This window comes from Nestor notabilis, unplaced genomic scaffold (assembly GCF_000696875.1).
Source record: "Nestor notabilis isolate BGI_N333 unplaced genomic scaffold, ASM69687v1 scaffold139, whole genome shotgun sequence".
NCBI classification, from domain to species: domain Eukaryota; kingdom Metazoa; phylum Chordata; class Aves; order Psittaciformes; family Psittacidae; genus Nestor; species Nestor notabilis.
The window spans coordinates 29589-47150 of record NW_009943011.1 but is presented as its reverse complement, the minus strand read 5'-3'; the positions used below and the strand labels follow the sequence as shown (position 1 = coordinate 47150).

Below are 17562 nucleotides of genomic sequence, written 5' to 3'. Positions count from 1 at the left end.
ATATTTTCTGCAAGCCCATTAAGCATTAGCACACTTCCTCCTTTGGTTCAACAGAGCATGAATTTGTTACCTTTCAAAGTACATCACTAAATTCCTTTTTAGGAGAGACTGTTACAAAGAGGAAGGATGAAATACGTGCAAGAGCCAAGCCTTAAGGTGGGACTACTGTTATTTTTACATAGCCAATTGAATTTATAATTGGTATTTCCACTTTCCTATTTCCATGGTTGCAAAAACACTTCAGGTCAGAAATTCATGCTACAAATTAATGTGATATTGTAGACAGTGAGACGCTCACACTGATTAAGTATTTTATACCACACCAGAAAAAGTTCAATACATTTTCTTGCACTGTTTGCAGTAGGGCTTATTAAAAGAAAAAAAAACACCCAAAAACTTACTAAACACTGTGTATATCTAAATATAATGTGTACATAACTTGTGTGACCACCTACTGCCAGGTATGTGCCATGGCAAAATGGGACTACAGGTATTAGTATAGCAAATTTCCAAGTTTCTTCCTCTGACATTGCTCTGTTTATTCTGTCTTTCTGCTCCGTAGTTCGCGCCTTGGTGCTCAGACATTCATGAGTGCAAACATCATGTGAATGTGGGTTTGAAGTGGCGCAGACGGGTGGATACAGCTCTCCTGCTGCAGCAGTAAGGCCCACAAAGAAAGGAAGTGAAATCACCCCATTGCTTCTGGAGAACATTTTCTTGGAGGAGCTCTACTTGGCAATGCCATTCTGGCTCACTTGGCTGGCAACACTCTGCACAGTGCAACCCTGGAAGTTTGGCTGATGGGTGAAGTGCTAGAAGTCTATAAAATCGTGAGTGGTATGGATAAGGCTAAATGACCATGGTCCTTTGCTGTGCCACAAAACTGTAGAGACTGCACTTATGAAAATAAAATAAAATAAACAACCAAAAGAACCTCACCCACACACTGCACGTCATCCTAAACTGCACTACAAAATCAATAACATCTTGCAGCAACTGTTGGCACAGCAGTGCCTTACAAATCCCTGTTCATTCTGAAGAAACACTTCAACATCACTCAGACCATACCATCTACCTCATGAAGTCTCAACTTTGGCGACTAGTTGTTGCTGAAACAGTAAGCTGATGCATCTTTTCTAGTATATTTTCTATCTGATGTAACTGTCAAAAAGAAACACACACATTTGCAGTGAAGCAACTGGCTTTCTAACCTACAGCTAGGGAGGAGGAAGGAGTGGGAGAAAGCAGAACAACACAAAAGAGTACGAAAGGATCAAGCCAAAGAGGTTAAATGTGTGGCACACAGCAGCTTCTTGTTTAGTGGTGGACTTGGCAGTCCTGGGGTAAAGGTTGAACTTGACGATCTTAAAGGTCTTTTCCAACCTAGTTGATTCTATGATTAAGAAGAAGAAGAAGAAATGAAAAACCCAAAACAACAGTTTAAAACCCTGTTACAGCGGCTGTCTCACAGTAGCGCACACAGCACAGTAGCTTGCCCAGCAGCACTCTCGGGGCAGCTGCTGGTAAAGCTCTCCTCCGCAGCAGTTTCAGTTCAGCTTTCTTAGGAGAATGGGAGATTTACCAACCCTCACCCACCAGATCCTGCCAGACCTTGTGGCAGACACAGGGCTCAGGGGCTTCCCCAAGATCTCCCCAAGCCAAGGTGCTCACTTTCACAGACTGGAGACTCCCTACATTTAGAAGTAGCAGCAAAAGCAGCAGCAGAAATGTACTCTGATTCAGAAGGAGCATGGCTGGCAGGAGCATGGCTGGGTAGCAGGAACCCTGTTCTGGAAGGCTTTAATTTCACAGGGTCCTCATGCTCCCTTATGCCCCAGGATTAGCTCCAGAAACATAACTCAATTTCTCCTTCTTAAAAAAATCTGTTGTAACAGCACCTCACATCTGCCTGCACTGAATGACTCTTACCCACAGACACCAGCTTCAGGACCTCTGGTGAGGTCCATGCTGAAGCAGGGTGGGAAAACAGGAGCAGAAGGATCAGAAGGTCTGACTAACACCACTTCATTGCTCTCTGGCACAGCACCGACTCCAGTAAGCATCACTCAGTGGACACTGTGTAAACGTCATCTACCACAAATGGGACTAATGTTTAGTACAGCATGCAGCTACTTCAAAAACCCCTAAAATTAAATCATTCATACTTAGCAAAAGCTAAAAAACCTCTCATTCACATCCCATATTCTTACTTGAAGCTAAATAAGAGCTAATTAAAGTAGCTTTCATAGTAACAGAAGTTTTATAGGTTGTACGGCAATTCTGCTCTGAAGAAGAAACTACAAATAGCAACATGCAGAGATTCATGTTTTCTGTGGGACAGGCCACCTTTTCTACCTCTCCAACATCATTAGTATCTAAGCACCAGCATCTGTGCTCACACTACCCAGTAAGAAAATGTTTCCTCTGTATTTCTAGCTGAGAAATTTCCAGCTCAGTCATTTTGACCTGACACCGAGAATGGTTCCAGACACCCCCAGGGGAGGCAAGCATACCATCCACTGCTCTCCTACTCCGTACCAGTATTCTCCAGTAGCATCTTACCTTTTTTCTTCTTTGGTTGTTCAAATTCTGGAGTCTCTGGTGATTCAGCGTAAGGGTCTGGGGCTTGGTGAACTGCCACCACATCAGGGATCCCATCAAGCGTGACTGACACGTGTGTAATAGGAGACACGATATCATCATCTTCAGTTGCGTCAAACATAGTTGCTTAAGAGAAAGGGACAGGAGGAATATCTTCACACAGCCACAAGGACTTTTAAAAGGCTTTTATTTATTTCCCCCCGCCCCAGCAGAAAATTAAACATAAAACTACAACACTTAAGGACTTCATGGGAGAGAATCATAGAACCACAGAATGGTTTGGGTTGGAAGGGACCTTAAAGATCATCCAGTTCCAACCCCACAGGAATGGACACCTCCTGCTAGAGCAGGCTGCTCCAAACCCCATCCAACCTGGCCTTGAACACTGCCAGGGATGGGGCAGACTAGTTCATAATGGAATATATGCACCAACATTTTACACAAGCAGAAGCACTATTAAACCAGAACAACTTAATTATATAACCCATTCCCCCCAAAATTATTTGGCGATCACACAATTTTATACATACTTAAGGCAATCTGCAGATGTAAGTGTATATTCTTTTATCTTTGCCACATAAACAGTGCAATCTAACCCATTCACACCTTCCCTCTGTAATTTTTGCCTCTTTCCTTACCTGTTCAACTCTGACTGTCAAAGCAATAAAATCATTGCCTACAAAACTGGATTTCTGTCACCCAAACTATGCACACAAAGGCTACTTGGAAGCAAAATAATCTTAGCAATTCTATGTAACCATGGTGCACTGAATCTCTCTTTCTTTCACAAATAAGCAAGGCAAATGCAGATTAGATTTGCTTTCATAAAAATCTTACTTATTCTTTTGTCATCCAGCATAGGACCAGGGGAATCCATATTGAGAAGTGCTTCAGCAGCCTCAATTGTTTCCATTGTCTCATCTCCATTATGACAAGATGCTTCAACTAAAAGCAAGAGAGAAAAATTAACTCTTAACAAGCTACAAACTGGACTTAAAGCTTAACATGGTATTTATTCCTATTTCATTTCTAGGGGAAAAAAAGTGGTACCCATGATCTTCTACTAACTGAGCAGTAACAGGTTAGCTGGGGAGAAAACAAACACTGCAAGAACTTCATTATTTAATACACTACATTTTTTAGATGGTGGGAATTAAAAAATAAAACCAAAACCAACACAAACCTTTTGTTTCTGCTTCATCTTTCTATCCCCTCCCCTTTGCTGATCAAGCACATGCAGTAAAACACAACACACATGAACCCTAAGAAACACCACTACCACAAACAATATTCCACACAGTACCCTTTAAAAAAAACCCCAATATTGCTACTTTCTTCTTATGGTGGTCCAAAGGAAGTGAATCCCATAATTAAGAGATGCTCACCAAAATTACCCTGTCATTTAGCCTGGAGGACAGATAAGAAAATATTCCACAATTTTTATTAGAGAGCATATGATCTGGCATCCTAAACCATTCAAATCCATGGGGGTTTCAGGTAGGGCTAACAGTGCAGGCTCCAGGATCACATTGGAAAGCAAACATAAAACATGAAAAGCAACACAGACGGCTGGCAAACCGTTCAAAATTCTGACTACTGGACAATCCCTCATCAGTTTTATGATGGTGGCCTTTAGACAAATCCAAAGCTCTTGAGCACTAATTTCTAATGAAGGTCATCTGAAGCTACACACCAGAAACACCCAATAAAATATCATTTTGCAAAATAACAGCTGTCCATGAAGATAACACTGGTGTGAGACATCCCTGCCCATGGCAGGGGGGTTGGAACTAGATGATCTTAAGATCCTTTCCAACCCTAACTATTCTGTGATTCTATGACTGGAGGAGTACTTTACCACAGGAGGTTTTTTCAATATAAATGTAGCATGACAAGTAAGTTAGGTATTAGTTCTGGTACCATAAACCTTTGGAAGTGTTTAACACATTCTTTTAGAAGTTACTCTTTGCTGGATAGCAATACACAGGTCAGGCTTCCCTATCCTCTGACACTGATTTGGAGCTACACTGGGGAATTCACTTGCATCTATCAAGCGGTACAAAGGGCTACAGTAGTATTTCCCTCCCCTAGACACCCAGGCACCTCGGTTACTCTCTCAGCCTGGTCGTGAGTCAGCCTCATGCCCTCTCTCCCTGCTTAGCTTTGAGGAATTTGGGGTGGGGCAGTCACAAAAAACCAAAAAGAACAGAAAAAAGGAGACAGACAGAGAGCAAGCAAGAATGCACCAGAAAACACAACACAACAACATCGGAACATTTCTTCTTCGCATAAAAGCAAGAGGTCTATGCCAGAATCTCTGTACTTAAAAAAACCTGACCAAAACATCAGCACTAAACAATCAACCAAGTAAAAAATCAACCAACAACAACAACAGTTTCACCTTAAGTGTTTACAGCTCCATTAATCCTATCATTAGGAGAGGGCAAAGATGAATGCAGACTGTCACACACCAGCCCTACCTCCTCCACCCAGCTGTGAGTTACAGGCAGCACAGAGAGCTCAGGAGAAAGCCCCATGCTTCCACAACATTAGTCCTACCATGCCCCAGGAATAGAATAAAGATAGAATAAAGCAGATGGGCACTGGGAACCCCTGACCCACACAGCAACTTGCCCTGTTGTCTACAGGACTTCCTCCACCCCACATCCTGCACAGACATTCAGACAGTTAAGGATCTGCAACTTCTGAGTGACATCTCCAAGCAAGCTTAATAAATGAGACACATAACAGTTGGAGAGGACAGAATGAAGAGAAAAGAGGAGGTGGTAAGTATGGGCTAAGGTCTTGGCTTAAGAAGCCATACAGCAAGACAAGACAGCAAACTGCTCTCTCTTTAGACATGCAGCTTGCAGGCTCAGGAGCTCAGCCACAGACATCTTGGCCCCAAGAGCCAAACAGCATCCATAGGGATTGCCTGGCCAGCTGAGGGAGAGACTGAACCAAGCACAGCCCAGGCAGTCTCCAGGCACGCTCATGCTTGCCTTGGCAGTGCTGACTTGATCACTTCTGGTTCTTCTTTATGTGGATGAGAACCTTCTATACCATCTACCAGCACAACAAAGACCACAATAAGGATGTCACCCCAAATACAGACACACAGCACTGCCAAAGCAGCTGTCATCAGTTCTAACATTCCTCTGAATGGTCAGGAAGGTAAACCACCACGATGCAGCTCTGCCAAAGCCATGGAGCGGGGCTAGTTTACGCTGCCACATACAACTTAAAAGGGGTATCCCTGGTCTTCAGTGCTGCAGGCAGGGAAGGGGCAGCAGCAACTGTTTGCTCCTTCCCCAGCAATAGCTGTATGAGGAGCAAACCCGCCTGCATGCTTTCAGGTGCTGAGCTGATGGAGCTGTGTTAATTCTTCACTCTGAATATTGGCAGGTGAGGCAGAGGTCACCAGCTTTACATCTGTGTTACACCTTGTAGCTGGAAGTTGACCATCCATTTCCAAGACTAATGAAAGCAGCTTATAATAATCATACAAATAATGTAAACATAGGATTAATATAATTTGATGATCACAAAAAACATAAGGAGCACCAACAGACTTTGTCTATCCACAGACAAAGAATGGCAAAAGTAAGTTTCTTAACTTTATTAACACTCTTGCTAACACCCTTCAAGACTCTTCTTAGAAGATGGTTTGAAACAAATTAGTATTTCCCTGTCGCTGAAAAAATGAGGGCTGTGGTTCTTTCTCCCACCTTTGTCCCTGGTTCATAACCCAAACTCCTAACACTTAACACAAGCCAGGCTTCATGCTTTTTTGGTCACACAGAGACACAATTTAGTTTCATAAAATGGCTGAAAACAAGTTGGGGGGGGGTACTGCTGAGTTAGCAAGTTGAATTACAAGAACTCAAGAGCTAACACAGACAAGGTGTGAGGCACCACGCAGAGGAGATGGGGCACCACTTCTGTCCTACTAATTCACACCACTCAACTTGAGACAGTGCTCAGAGACAACCAACTCAGCTACCCAAGGAAAGCTGATGTCTGGTATTTTAGCTTTCCCTTAACATTGCAGAAAGGTATTTCAACTGCTGGCAGTTATGATACAGTTGCAAATCTAAGAAGAATTGGGATGAAATAGCATATTTGTTACTCTTTGGCAATGTCAGAGCTGAAAGAACGAGGGAGGTAATTTCTGAGAAGCATCAGGTTTCTAACATTATCTTAAATAGGTAGAAACTTAAAAAAGGAAAAAAGGAAAAAAGTGAGGAAAAAAGGAAACGGGGAATGAAGAAGGAAAAAGATGGGGGAAGAAAAACGGGGGTGGGAAGAATAAAGGGGAGAGAAGAAGAGAAGGGGGGGGGGGGGGAAGGGGAAAAAGGGGCAGGGGGAAGGGAAAACCACACCCAAAAGTAATGTCATTTTTTTTCCCAGGGTACTTTACAAGTTCTTGTTTATCTGAGCAAGCCACAAGTGCAAGCCTTAGTATCTGCACGTCAGTTACAGCCCACTTGCTGCGAATCCGGGTTTGCTATGAATCAGCAGCACTTGCCGTTGGCATGAGGCTTGCCCAAACACAGCTTTCTGCTCTTCTCACCCGGTGCAGAAAGAAGCTATGGCTCATGCTGGAAGCTCCCCAGCTCAGCACAAAGTCCTGCCTGGAGCCTTTCTGAAGGGATTGCTTCTGGCGATCCCGTCTAGCTCCCACTGCTTCCCTGGTGGCTCCAGAGAGCGAACAGCACGGGTCCCTCCCTGTGCAGGCCAAGATAAGGGCTGTGCTACTCACAGCTGTGTTTAAATTCACTGCTGGTTTCACTATAGACAAAACCAGGGGCCTCACAGCCTCAAAATAACTTCAGAAGAAATTTCAAGTTGCTAAAAGTGGAGAGTGATCCATTAAACACAGACAGAGCTCCATTTTGCAGAATAGCTGGCTGTTAAATTTAATCGATTGCTTTTTAGTATCAGTTCTCAGCTGACTGCTAACCAACACTGGAAATCCAAGTTAAAGAACCCAAATATTTCAGGAGACCTACACATGACCCTTCATTTCATTTTTTAAATACAGCTTTACAGTTTGTGAAGAAAATCATCTCACTGGGGAGCTGTATTATAAAGCTCTCACTGTTTTTAACCAGATGCTACGTGCAGCAGTGAATAATTTCTTTACACAGTAACTGAAACCATACCCATTGTTGGGGGTGGTTTGTTTGTGTTACAACTGGCATCTTGTCAACTCAAAATCCTTATGGATTAACACTGTAAAGTTCAGTTTCAACCAAACTACTCCTTTGGGTTTCTTTGTAACATCATAAATGATCACCAAAGGTTTGTGCAGACTATAGTATCTTAACAGCTCTTCGCCTTCATTCTCCTACCTAGGCAGCTTGGTATGTACCATGAATGCTACAGCATCACAAAATGTACAAGCCAAATACTGCTGAACTTCAAAATGCTGTAAAGCAACTTCTGAACTGGTTACTAAGCACCAGTATCGATCCAGGGAAATGCACGCTTCCGCGCTCACTATTCACACTAAGCACTAATACTCTGTCCCTCCTATCTCACCCCCAAACTGCCTCAGTGCAGCTATTTCCCTCATCCTATGCGAATACCACTAAGGTACATAAAGAGTAGAAGACAAGCTGGCCTAGAATTTAGTCTGCACAAAATATTATTCCCTGAGTTTTTCAGAGAAAAATTAATAATATTCCTCTTAGAGAGAAAAAAATATAAATTTCAATATTCCTTTTCAAGATAAAACTTCATTCAAAACCAAATCCTCCACTTGATCTTGTTAATCACCCTTTATTACATGATGGTTAATCATTTAAAATCCTGTAACATTGTCTCAAATTGACCATAAAATTGGCATCGTACTTTTTCCAGGGAGAAGGGCTTTCGAAGAGAAAAGAAAAAATAAAAAATACAGTGTAAGCATTAATGTCACTAAAAAGCTGGTTTTTAGCCATCTTTCAGCAGGGTTTCATGTGAAACAGTTGCTGTTCAGTTTTCTGCATGTTCTAATTTAAACTGCAGGTAAGTCATCACCGATGTGTGACAGCTGTGGGATTGAAGGGCTGAAGCTCCATCCTAGAGCTGGAAAAACCTAGCAGCATCTATCCTTCCGCATAGAGATCCCTAAAAACTAACTGCTTCAGTTTCAGGAGACCTACTGCTATTTTCTGTTATTTTAATGAAAAGGAGAAGCTTAATGTATGACAGAGTCATGAAATAGTACTGAGAAACTGTTAAGTTTTACAAATCCTGCACGTTAAGCAGCCACTTCTCAGTAGTGTTTAGTCATAAATGATGGTAGTTTCAGTTTCGTTTTGCTGTGAAATTCACCCTTATGAATATTTTAATGTGGAATTAGTACAGGCTTTATAGGTCTGATCCTCTCTCAAAGGCAAAATGTGGAAGTGACTGAAAAGACTGGTACAAACTTCAAAGAGCAAATCAACACCTTTCAGTGTGGAGAGCAAACACCCCATCAAAAAAAACAAACAAGAGGGTAATTTCAAAGACGGGAGGGGAAAAAAAGCAAAGCAACTGGAATATAGAGTAGGTGGGAAATTTCAGTTATGATTAGCCCCATTTCAGAGGCAGCCTATGGCAAGCTGTGCTCTCCTCCACGGCAGCCCTGCAGTTCAAGAGCGTGGCTGCAGCCACAGCCGATGCTTGCACACAGCAAGCAGAGGGCTTCCTCCTCAGTTTCCTCTTCTCACAGCCTGTGGGGTGCCTTCGCACCCCTAGGGGCCCAAATTCTGCCCCACTTGAGTCAGGCTGGATAGCTGCCTGCCTTGCATCCTGAGCAGGAGCTTTCTGCAGTGGGTCCCTGCCTGGCCTGGCTTCATCCACTTTCCTGTCCAGGCACACCTACAGCATGCACAGCAGCTAGCGGGATGGAGAGTGTGAGAAAGACAATTAGTGAACACTTCCTTCACAACAATAACCTCTGCAAAGTGGCAGCTCTGGTTTTCTAAGGACTTTGACTTTAAAGAAAGCCAGACTGCTTGGACTACAATGGATGATGGGAACAATACCGTACTTGTCCGCCTCCAAACTATCCCAGAAACCCTCGCACACTATTGGTTACAAGGATTACATATTTTCAGTCTCTGGCAGCAAATTGCAAACCCTTCTCATGTGACCAGCACCAAAAAACTGTTATCAAGAGCATTCATAAAAGTGGAGTTTCACAATTACTCATGCAAGTAAAAATTCACACACAATGTACTACAGTGAATCCGGATTCATAAAAACAATCCGCTATGAAAAACTCAAACAGCCACATTGAGTGTGAGGAAATGCCAGTTACAGTGTGAATAATGTGAATAGCAAGGGAATAGTTGGCAAGAGGTCTCGACTTGAAATAATGTTTAAGGATGTACAACCTTCTTGAATAATCAGCTAACTTATGTGTACGGTCACAGCCTGTTCACAGTTAATTCACTACTAAGAAAAAAAAAGGAGCCATGTTTATGAGATAAACCCTCTTACTGAGAACAGCTCATGTCAGTTTACTCTCTGAACTGTTCCTCATGTCAAGTTCTGTGGAGTTTTTGTTTTGCTTTTGGTGGTAAAAGATTGTATCAGACTGTATCTTTGGAAATAATGTCAAAAGCATGATTGAAACCGGCAAGCTGTCTCCACCCCTGGAGACAGTCCAGGTGTGAGGCCTAATGGCTGCAAGGAGATGCAGAAACAGATCCTCTCTCTGTGAAGTATCTACCCCTCCTGCCAGACTCATTCTGCAAAAATGCTTCAAATACAGTGAGGGGTTGTTTTTTAAAACATGTGGCATCTTTTGAGCTCTTGAGAACTGGGGCTACCTTTTCTAACAGAATTTACATAGAACATCTGTAGCTTAGGCGTTAATCATTATTAGAGGCCCAAAATGCATACTATGCTGTGCATACTTACAGCAGCAAGTCACGCTAACGTGCACATTTTATGGCTAATTGTATACCCTCGGGAAGCTAAAAGCAGCACAGCTACTCAAACTGCATATTCCTGCTTTTTGGTATGTGTATTTACATAATAACCATTAAATAAGAGCAAACAAACACTATAAGGGCAAAGAAAAATCTTGTTGGTGCTCTGAGCAGAACTCCGTCTTAATCTCTGTTGATGGATGGAACTCTTCACCATTATCAGCTGTGCAGCTGGGATTGCAAGCCACCTGCTAACAGTATTAATGCCATTTTCTCTGTCTCGTACAGAATTAACACCATTCAATACTACTATAATTTTGTTTCCTAATGTATTTTGTTACTAAGCCCTTTTTCCACATTAGCTACAGCCATCTTGGTGCGAAAACATGGCATAGAAATATTTTTATTGCCAACCTGTGAGGGTGATATCATCATCTTCTATGATCTGCTCTTCTGCGACATCCAGAGAGTTCTCAGTGATCATGTCACTAGGTTCATCCACGCAGGTTAACCCAGAGTAGTTATGTAGGAGTTCTGCACTAGGAACATGCTCCACAATGACAGCAGGGAAAATAGATGGATCGCCAAGCTAGGGGGTGGAAAAAATAACAATAAAATAACAGTAGTTAGACTACATCCAATCTTAACCTTAATCTAAACTTATGTTACTTCAACAGACCTGTTTGACGTCACTTGAATATTATACCGTAAGGGGAAAGTACCAAAGAACACAGTAACTTGCACATAAACTCCAGTAGCAGCAGTGTCCCACTACAAGCTAGAGGCTGAGCATCACTGTAATATATAATATATTGACTTTACTCCAGCAGGAAACACCAGACTCCCAGAACATTACTTTGCAGCACAAAAGCTGACTATACAGAGGAGTGACACTGCACAGTAAATGCTAAATTTTGCTGGCAATAATACCGGGCACACGTCTTGCTGAAAGCACCTTCATCTTTTGCTCTCCCCATCAAGCTGGGGGCAAAGGAGTCCTGCGGCTGTCAGGACTGGATGAAGCTCCCACAGGCACCAAGTTTCCCATGAGACTGTAGTTAAAAAATCACTATTTTAGGGGATGTTTGCTACAAGAGCAAGGAATGTAATAAGGAGTGCTTCATATACATGCTGTAATACTTTCCTTCTTTAATTCTTACTGCTTTAATCACCTGACATTACTCCTCCTCACTGCTTCCCTTCCTAAATCTGCTTTCAAACATCATCCTTCTGTCTCAATAGTTATTTTGCATCAGATACAGGAGAAAAGAGGCAGCTGGGAAAACAGAAATCGAGCTGACCAGTAATAATAGTAAGAGGCACACTCTTTGAAAAGGCAACCATTCAACAAGAAGAGGTTTTCAGAAAATACCATTTACTACAGACAGTATTTTCCAAAATGAGTCTTTTAAAATGTCATTTTCAGGAAGAAAGTCACAGATGATGATCGCGGAGAAAGCCCAAAGAAAGTCTAGTGTAACTCTAAGGTTCTCTCACTTTACAAACAAACCCAGAGTTTGCTAAAACATGTTTCTGATAAAACCAGTATACGTACATTTGGTCTCACCCTCCACAGAAGAGCACAAATATGCATGCACCAAGATTATTTATTTAACCACACAAGAAAAAACAACCACCATGTGATTATGAGCTTGCTTAGGGATTGCTCATGTCTCAGTTTTGCCACTACGCACATGGCCACCAACAGAAAATGGTATCAGAGCTCAACATAGACACAGGCTATGGCAGTAAGCCTCCCCTAGGGAAGAGCCTGGAACCTAAGTACTAAAAGTAGAAAGTGCAATTAGAAGTTTCAAAAGGCGGTAATTACCACTTTACATTGCTCTGTGTTTTGTAAAACATGTCTCAGCAACAACTGTGGTAAAGGGCAATCACAAAAAAAGGAAGAATTAAGAAACAAAACTAGTGTTTGTACGGGCTTCTATCACGGACAGCTTGCTAAACAAAAAAACCCCAACAAAACTAAAAGCAAAAAACCCAACAAATAACCCACCTACTCTACCAGACATAAGCTTCAAACCAGAATAACATGGCAGGAGATCAATAAACATGAACAAAGGGCAGACCAGTAAAAGCCCTGTTGTGCAATCACATTGCCAGATGATGGGCGTATGCTCTGTCAAGCAATGGGACGGCTTCTACCCCGCACCTTTGTGGGGTATCCAAAGCTGCATCATGCCGGGGCTGAGAAACCAGGAATCACTGGTGGCCACGAGGTCCCTGTTGTTCCTCAGAAAGAATCATGTTCTCATGTGCATCCTGTTTGTCTACTGACCCCAACATTCCTGATCCTATTTGTTTCCAGGCAAAAATAAACAAACAGATTTCATAAAATAAAAGCCACATCAATGAAAAAAAGATAAAGCACTGTAAAGAAGAAAAATCTAATACTGTATGCATTAAATTAAGGTTTTCTTTTCAACAGTATGTTCCATACACTAGAAAGAGCATGGTCCATTACAGCCTCATTACTGAGATCCATGCTCTAAAATAGTTTAAGTACCTCAATTTCACAAATATACCATAGTATATAACTTTTGGGATACAGGTTACATATATTGTACACCCATACATGTAACTACATTAAAAAAGAATAAAAAAAGGATTACATATAACACTCAGGCTCCTGTCACCTGCAAGCAAGAATAGCATGTGCTTTTCAAGTATCTGTTCAGTGTTCTACTGAGCAGGTTAAACCCATCAGTTTTAGGTAGAGAAGATGCAAATAAGATGACTTGTATCTTCTCATCCTGCTCTGGCATGTAGACGCTAAGGGTGAAGCTCATCTCGCCTAACTTCAGATAGCTGTAAGTGCAGGCACTTAGACTTGGGCTAGGAACCCCAGGCTCCTCCTCCAGAGCCAACAGAGAAATGGGTATTTCTAAGGCACGATTTCCCTGCCCAGTTTGAGGCTCCTGTGCTGCAACAGGATGAATCATGCCCTAACGACATGCCCTGTTCCTCTCTGTTGACTATAAAAGGGTGGAGGCACTGGGGTGTCTGTCTGTTTCTGCTGTAGGTGTCTGTCTCCTCCACGCTCATCAACAAATGCCCAGCTTCCTGCCCACCATGTCTGAGGTGAGGTGCTCCTTCCTCCCTGCTTCCACTGCTGCATCAGCTCCAGAGGTGCTGCACCTGCAGCAACAGATCGAGTTGCCCGTGCTTAGGATGGGCCTCACGTTAGCTTCTTCTGCATAAAGTAGTTACTTCAGCTCAGCTCTGTCCTTCTCTAATGACTGACACTCATGTCACTGACTTGGCCCTGGAGAGGCAAAAACCTGTTCCAATACTGCTGTTATTCTTTAGGGGGGACAAGTCATAAAAAACTGTTTCAGAATAATAAAAGAAACACAGATAAAACCAACCTGTGATTGTTGTGTGAGCATGTGATTGTCATACACTCTCAGCTCAGTTTCTCAAAGCCCTATTGATATTACACCCTACTTAGCACTCTGCTGTGAAACCTAATGACAAAAGCCCAAGCATTCACGTATTGCTGAAGTACGCCTCACCACTGACCAAAATGTTTCCTGTGGTACTGAATAGTGCTGCTGTCATGCATTTCAGCAGCAGATGGTTTGATCCATGTGATCAGATGTGATCTGCTCTGCAAGGTTAAACTGTACTCTGACCATGCCTAGAAGCAATCATCAACCAAACACTCCGACACAGTCACTGTGTCTGTCTACAGGCAAAGAACCCCCATGGCAGGGCAGTGCCTCATGGCTTGAACTTGACACCAGACTGTCCAAGGCGCTCGCTGACACACTGAGCTTCCAAAAGACAAGAGATGCACAGAAAAGCATTCAGTTGTGGTAAGACACTTTAAGTGTGGCTTTGTTTACATTAATAACAATTTTGAACTGGAAGAGTCAAAGTTAAGTATCACTTCCTATGGCCTGTTGCTACACTTGCTTCCAATAGCTTACAATATGTGGATTTTCTTTCCTGCCACAGTTGTATAGAAGGAAGCATAAGCTTTTGGAGAGAAAAGCATTCACAGAACTGCAAACAAACCTAATATGAAATATACTTTTGCAGAAATGATCACTTTTTTTGCACAATATTTGTAATTGATTATGATTTCATTAACAGGCAGTTTTAAAAGTATCAGCATACTCATGTATGCTGATGTATGTATGACTCCTGAGAGAGAAAAATCTCACCTCAGTACTGTACTTCCATAAAGTTCTTGTTTTCACTGACAGTGCCTGAATCCCAACTGAGAACCAAGCTAAAGCTTCCTGTGGCTCTGCTGGAAAACTAACTTTTTTTTTTTTTTTTTTACACATTTAGCGCTGCAGAAGAGCCTGTGTTTACTATGGCTCCCTTTGATGCCAGTGTGTAATGAGAATTACAAACAGGGAAAACATTAAATTAATGACTAGAAGGTTGTGATGAAGACAAATTAAATTACCTCTTTAATAGCATGAACACAAAATAATTTATCTCTAATACAAAGGTGGTTCTACATGCACTAAGAAAAAGACTGCAAAGTATTACACAATTAAAAACAGTCCCAAATTAAAGTGTCAGCAATGATTTTCAAGAAATCAATACATAAATCCATAGAAGAACAATCTGTGTATTTTCTCCTTTTGCCTACTTCTGCTGCTTCATCTTTCTCATGCAAAATATAGTGAAAATATGACACCCCCGCTCTGCCAAAGCTTTGGCTTGGCTTCAGTGTACCTCCCATGTGTGCTGCACACACATAAGGGAGTTGAGCTACTACTGCTATCCTCCCAAGTCTTAGACACCAAATTCCTCACTGTAGTTCATCTACAAACTGGTCCTCTAGACCAACCCTTAACAACTTGGAGGTGTGCAAAGCTTCAGACAGATGCTGAAGCCCATGGAAGGTCCCCTAAAGAGGTCCTTGCAAGCCTCACTTATGCTCTGTGACCCCCTGAAAGTGAACCCTGCTCTCCTTCAGGTGCCAAAGGCAATCCTCCTTCCTGCTCTCAGATTCTTCTTGGGTGTCTGACATGCTGACAAGGTATTTCTTTTCTTCTCTGCAAATTTTCTCATCAGTTGTCACCAACTGACACAAGATCAGAACACCATCCTGGTTGCGGAAATGGAAGATAAGGAAGGACATTCCTTCTGCTCTGGAGAGAGAGATTTCTTCTTCTCATACTATACGGAAGAAAACTTGTTCCAGGAATATGGTGACTAGCTTCTAACTGGTGTGGAATAAATGTTGTGCAAGTGAGCGATGGGTGAGAAGAAAAGCATGGAATAGATAGGGGCAGGGAAAAGCTAGAAGGCAAAAAAAGAAAGAAACCTCAGTGAGAAAAACTATTTTTAATAGAGCAACAGAATTCAGACTCACAATACAGCTGGCCATTTATCAAACAAACAAACTAGGCAAACTGATCTTGGTGACTAGAAAATGGGGTTCAGTTTTCTCTCATTGGAGGTTCCTGTGCCAACAGCAGAGGCAGCCTCTGGATTTTTAAGGCGTTCCCATGGCCAGCATCTGCAAAGTCACCAAGTTTCACAGAGGGATGCTGGAGACAGATAAATGATGCCTGCTTTCCTGAGGAGACAACCTCAGAATGGGTCTCACGATCATTTTCTTAAAGTCTTTATAAAACTGCAAGTGGATAAGGAGGGGACTTTCTGCAGGAGCTGGAAACAGCCAAAAAATTTAGACCTGCGCCTTGACCACGTGACTTACTGTTTCAGAAAGCCCATGGCAACAGCAGGGAACGTGGAAGAGAGAACCAAGGTATGAGAAGGTGGTACAGAAGTCACAGCTCAAACTTGGGGCTTGGATTGGTTCCCTCTTATTCAGAAGAAGGGAAGAAAGAACCATCCCTCAGAGATACAGAAGGTATCTTCAGGCACAGCTACCACACGCATCAGAGCCACTTCAGGAAGCGCCTGTTTGCACAGAGCAGCCATGCTGGGGACCACGCTGGCAATTTAATGGTTGTGATGATTCAGTGCGTCTCTGGCACCATTTAAACCTTCCATGTATGGATCCAGCTCCTGTGGCTGCTTTTATTCAGCTTTTTAGATTAAGAATGTCCTGATCAAACATCACATTAACTGTAAGTTAATAAAGGACTAAATGAAAAGACATTGAGGGGAGAAGCTGCAGACGTGAAGAAAAGCAGTTTTAGGCAGTGGCACTGACTCAGGGCAAGCCTATAGGAGCTCCTGCCCAGATTTGTGTGCAGTGTCTCTCAAAAACAAACCAAACCAACAACAAAAAAAGCAACCCCTCCTCTTAATCAGGATCTCTGGCATGTAGCATCAGCTAGACAGGTTATCAGTAGCATTAGTACGAGCTGCTGGTTCCCTTCTTAAATTTATGAGGGTATCATCCCATTTCTTCCTCACCATACAAGCACAGAGTGATAAATGAACCCTCCAAGAAAAAAAAAAGAAAAAAAAATATTATCTAAATCAGGAAAGATAAAGCTGATAAGGGAGAACCTTCCCCGTTCACACGGGCCATGTGACTGCATCCCTCCCAGTGGCTCAATGCTTACATTTGCAAAAGGACTGCTCATAATTTATGGTTAACTAAGCCTTAAAAAGAAAATAATTTTCTAAAAGCTATGAACGATGACTTCCCTGAAACACTGAATGTAGCTACCATCCAGACCCTGACTCTCTCCTCGCAGCTGTTCCATGTCCTGACAGCTCTTGACACAAAAGGGCTCCAGGCAAAGCTTTGACAAGAAGTACCAAAGTTCTTGCAATACCAGCTTTTGGGGGCATCGCAAAAGTAATTATCCAAAGATCAGTTAAATGATACCTGTGTACAAACGTCACCTTTCATATACTGAAAAAGCTCGCAAAATGTTTTTGAAGAACACAGAGCAATTCCAGAGCTAATTTTTTTGCAAAGTACACAAAGCATGTTATCCATCCCCAATCTGTCCAGAACTTAAAACCTTCACGAGTGGCAATAGCAATACCATCTATGTTGTAAGAAGCAGATCAACCAGGTATAAACAATAAGTAATCTTTTGAGTTCAACGTACTATAAATCTTTGTCTGGGCTAAATGT

At 42.3% G+C, this 17562-nt stretch overlaps 1 protein-coding gene across 2 annotated transcripts in view; it reads right to left on the bottom strand.

Annotated features, from left to right (window-relative positions):
* Positions 1 to 17562, bottom strand: part of ELF1 (E74-like factor 1 (ets domain transcription factor)) — a 38470-nt gene that overhangs the window by 19239 nt on the left and 1669 nt on the right. Inside the window, exons 2-4 of one of the 2 annotated variants that reach the window (XM_010021663.1) lie at positions 10929 to 11103; positions 3439 to 3546; positions 2563 to 2727 (exon numbers count right to left, since the gene is read on the bottom strand). In XM_010021663.1, coding sequence (XP_010019965.1) covers positions 2563 to 2727; positions 3439 to 3546; positions 10929 to 11103 — 448 coding nt within the window. The remainder of the gene's footprint in view (positions 1 to 2562; positions 2728 to 3438; positions 3547 to 10928; positions 11104 to 17562) is intronic. The other variant, XM_010021664.1, reaches the window with a different exon arrangement.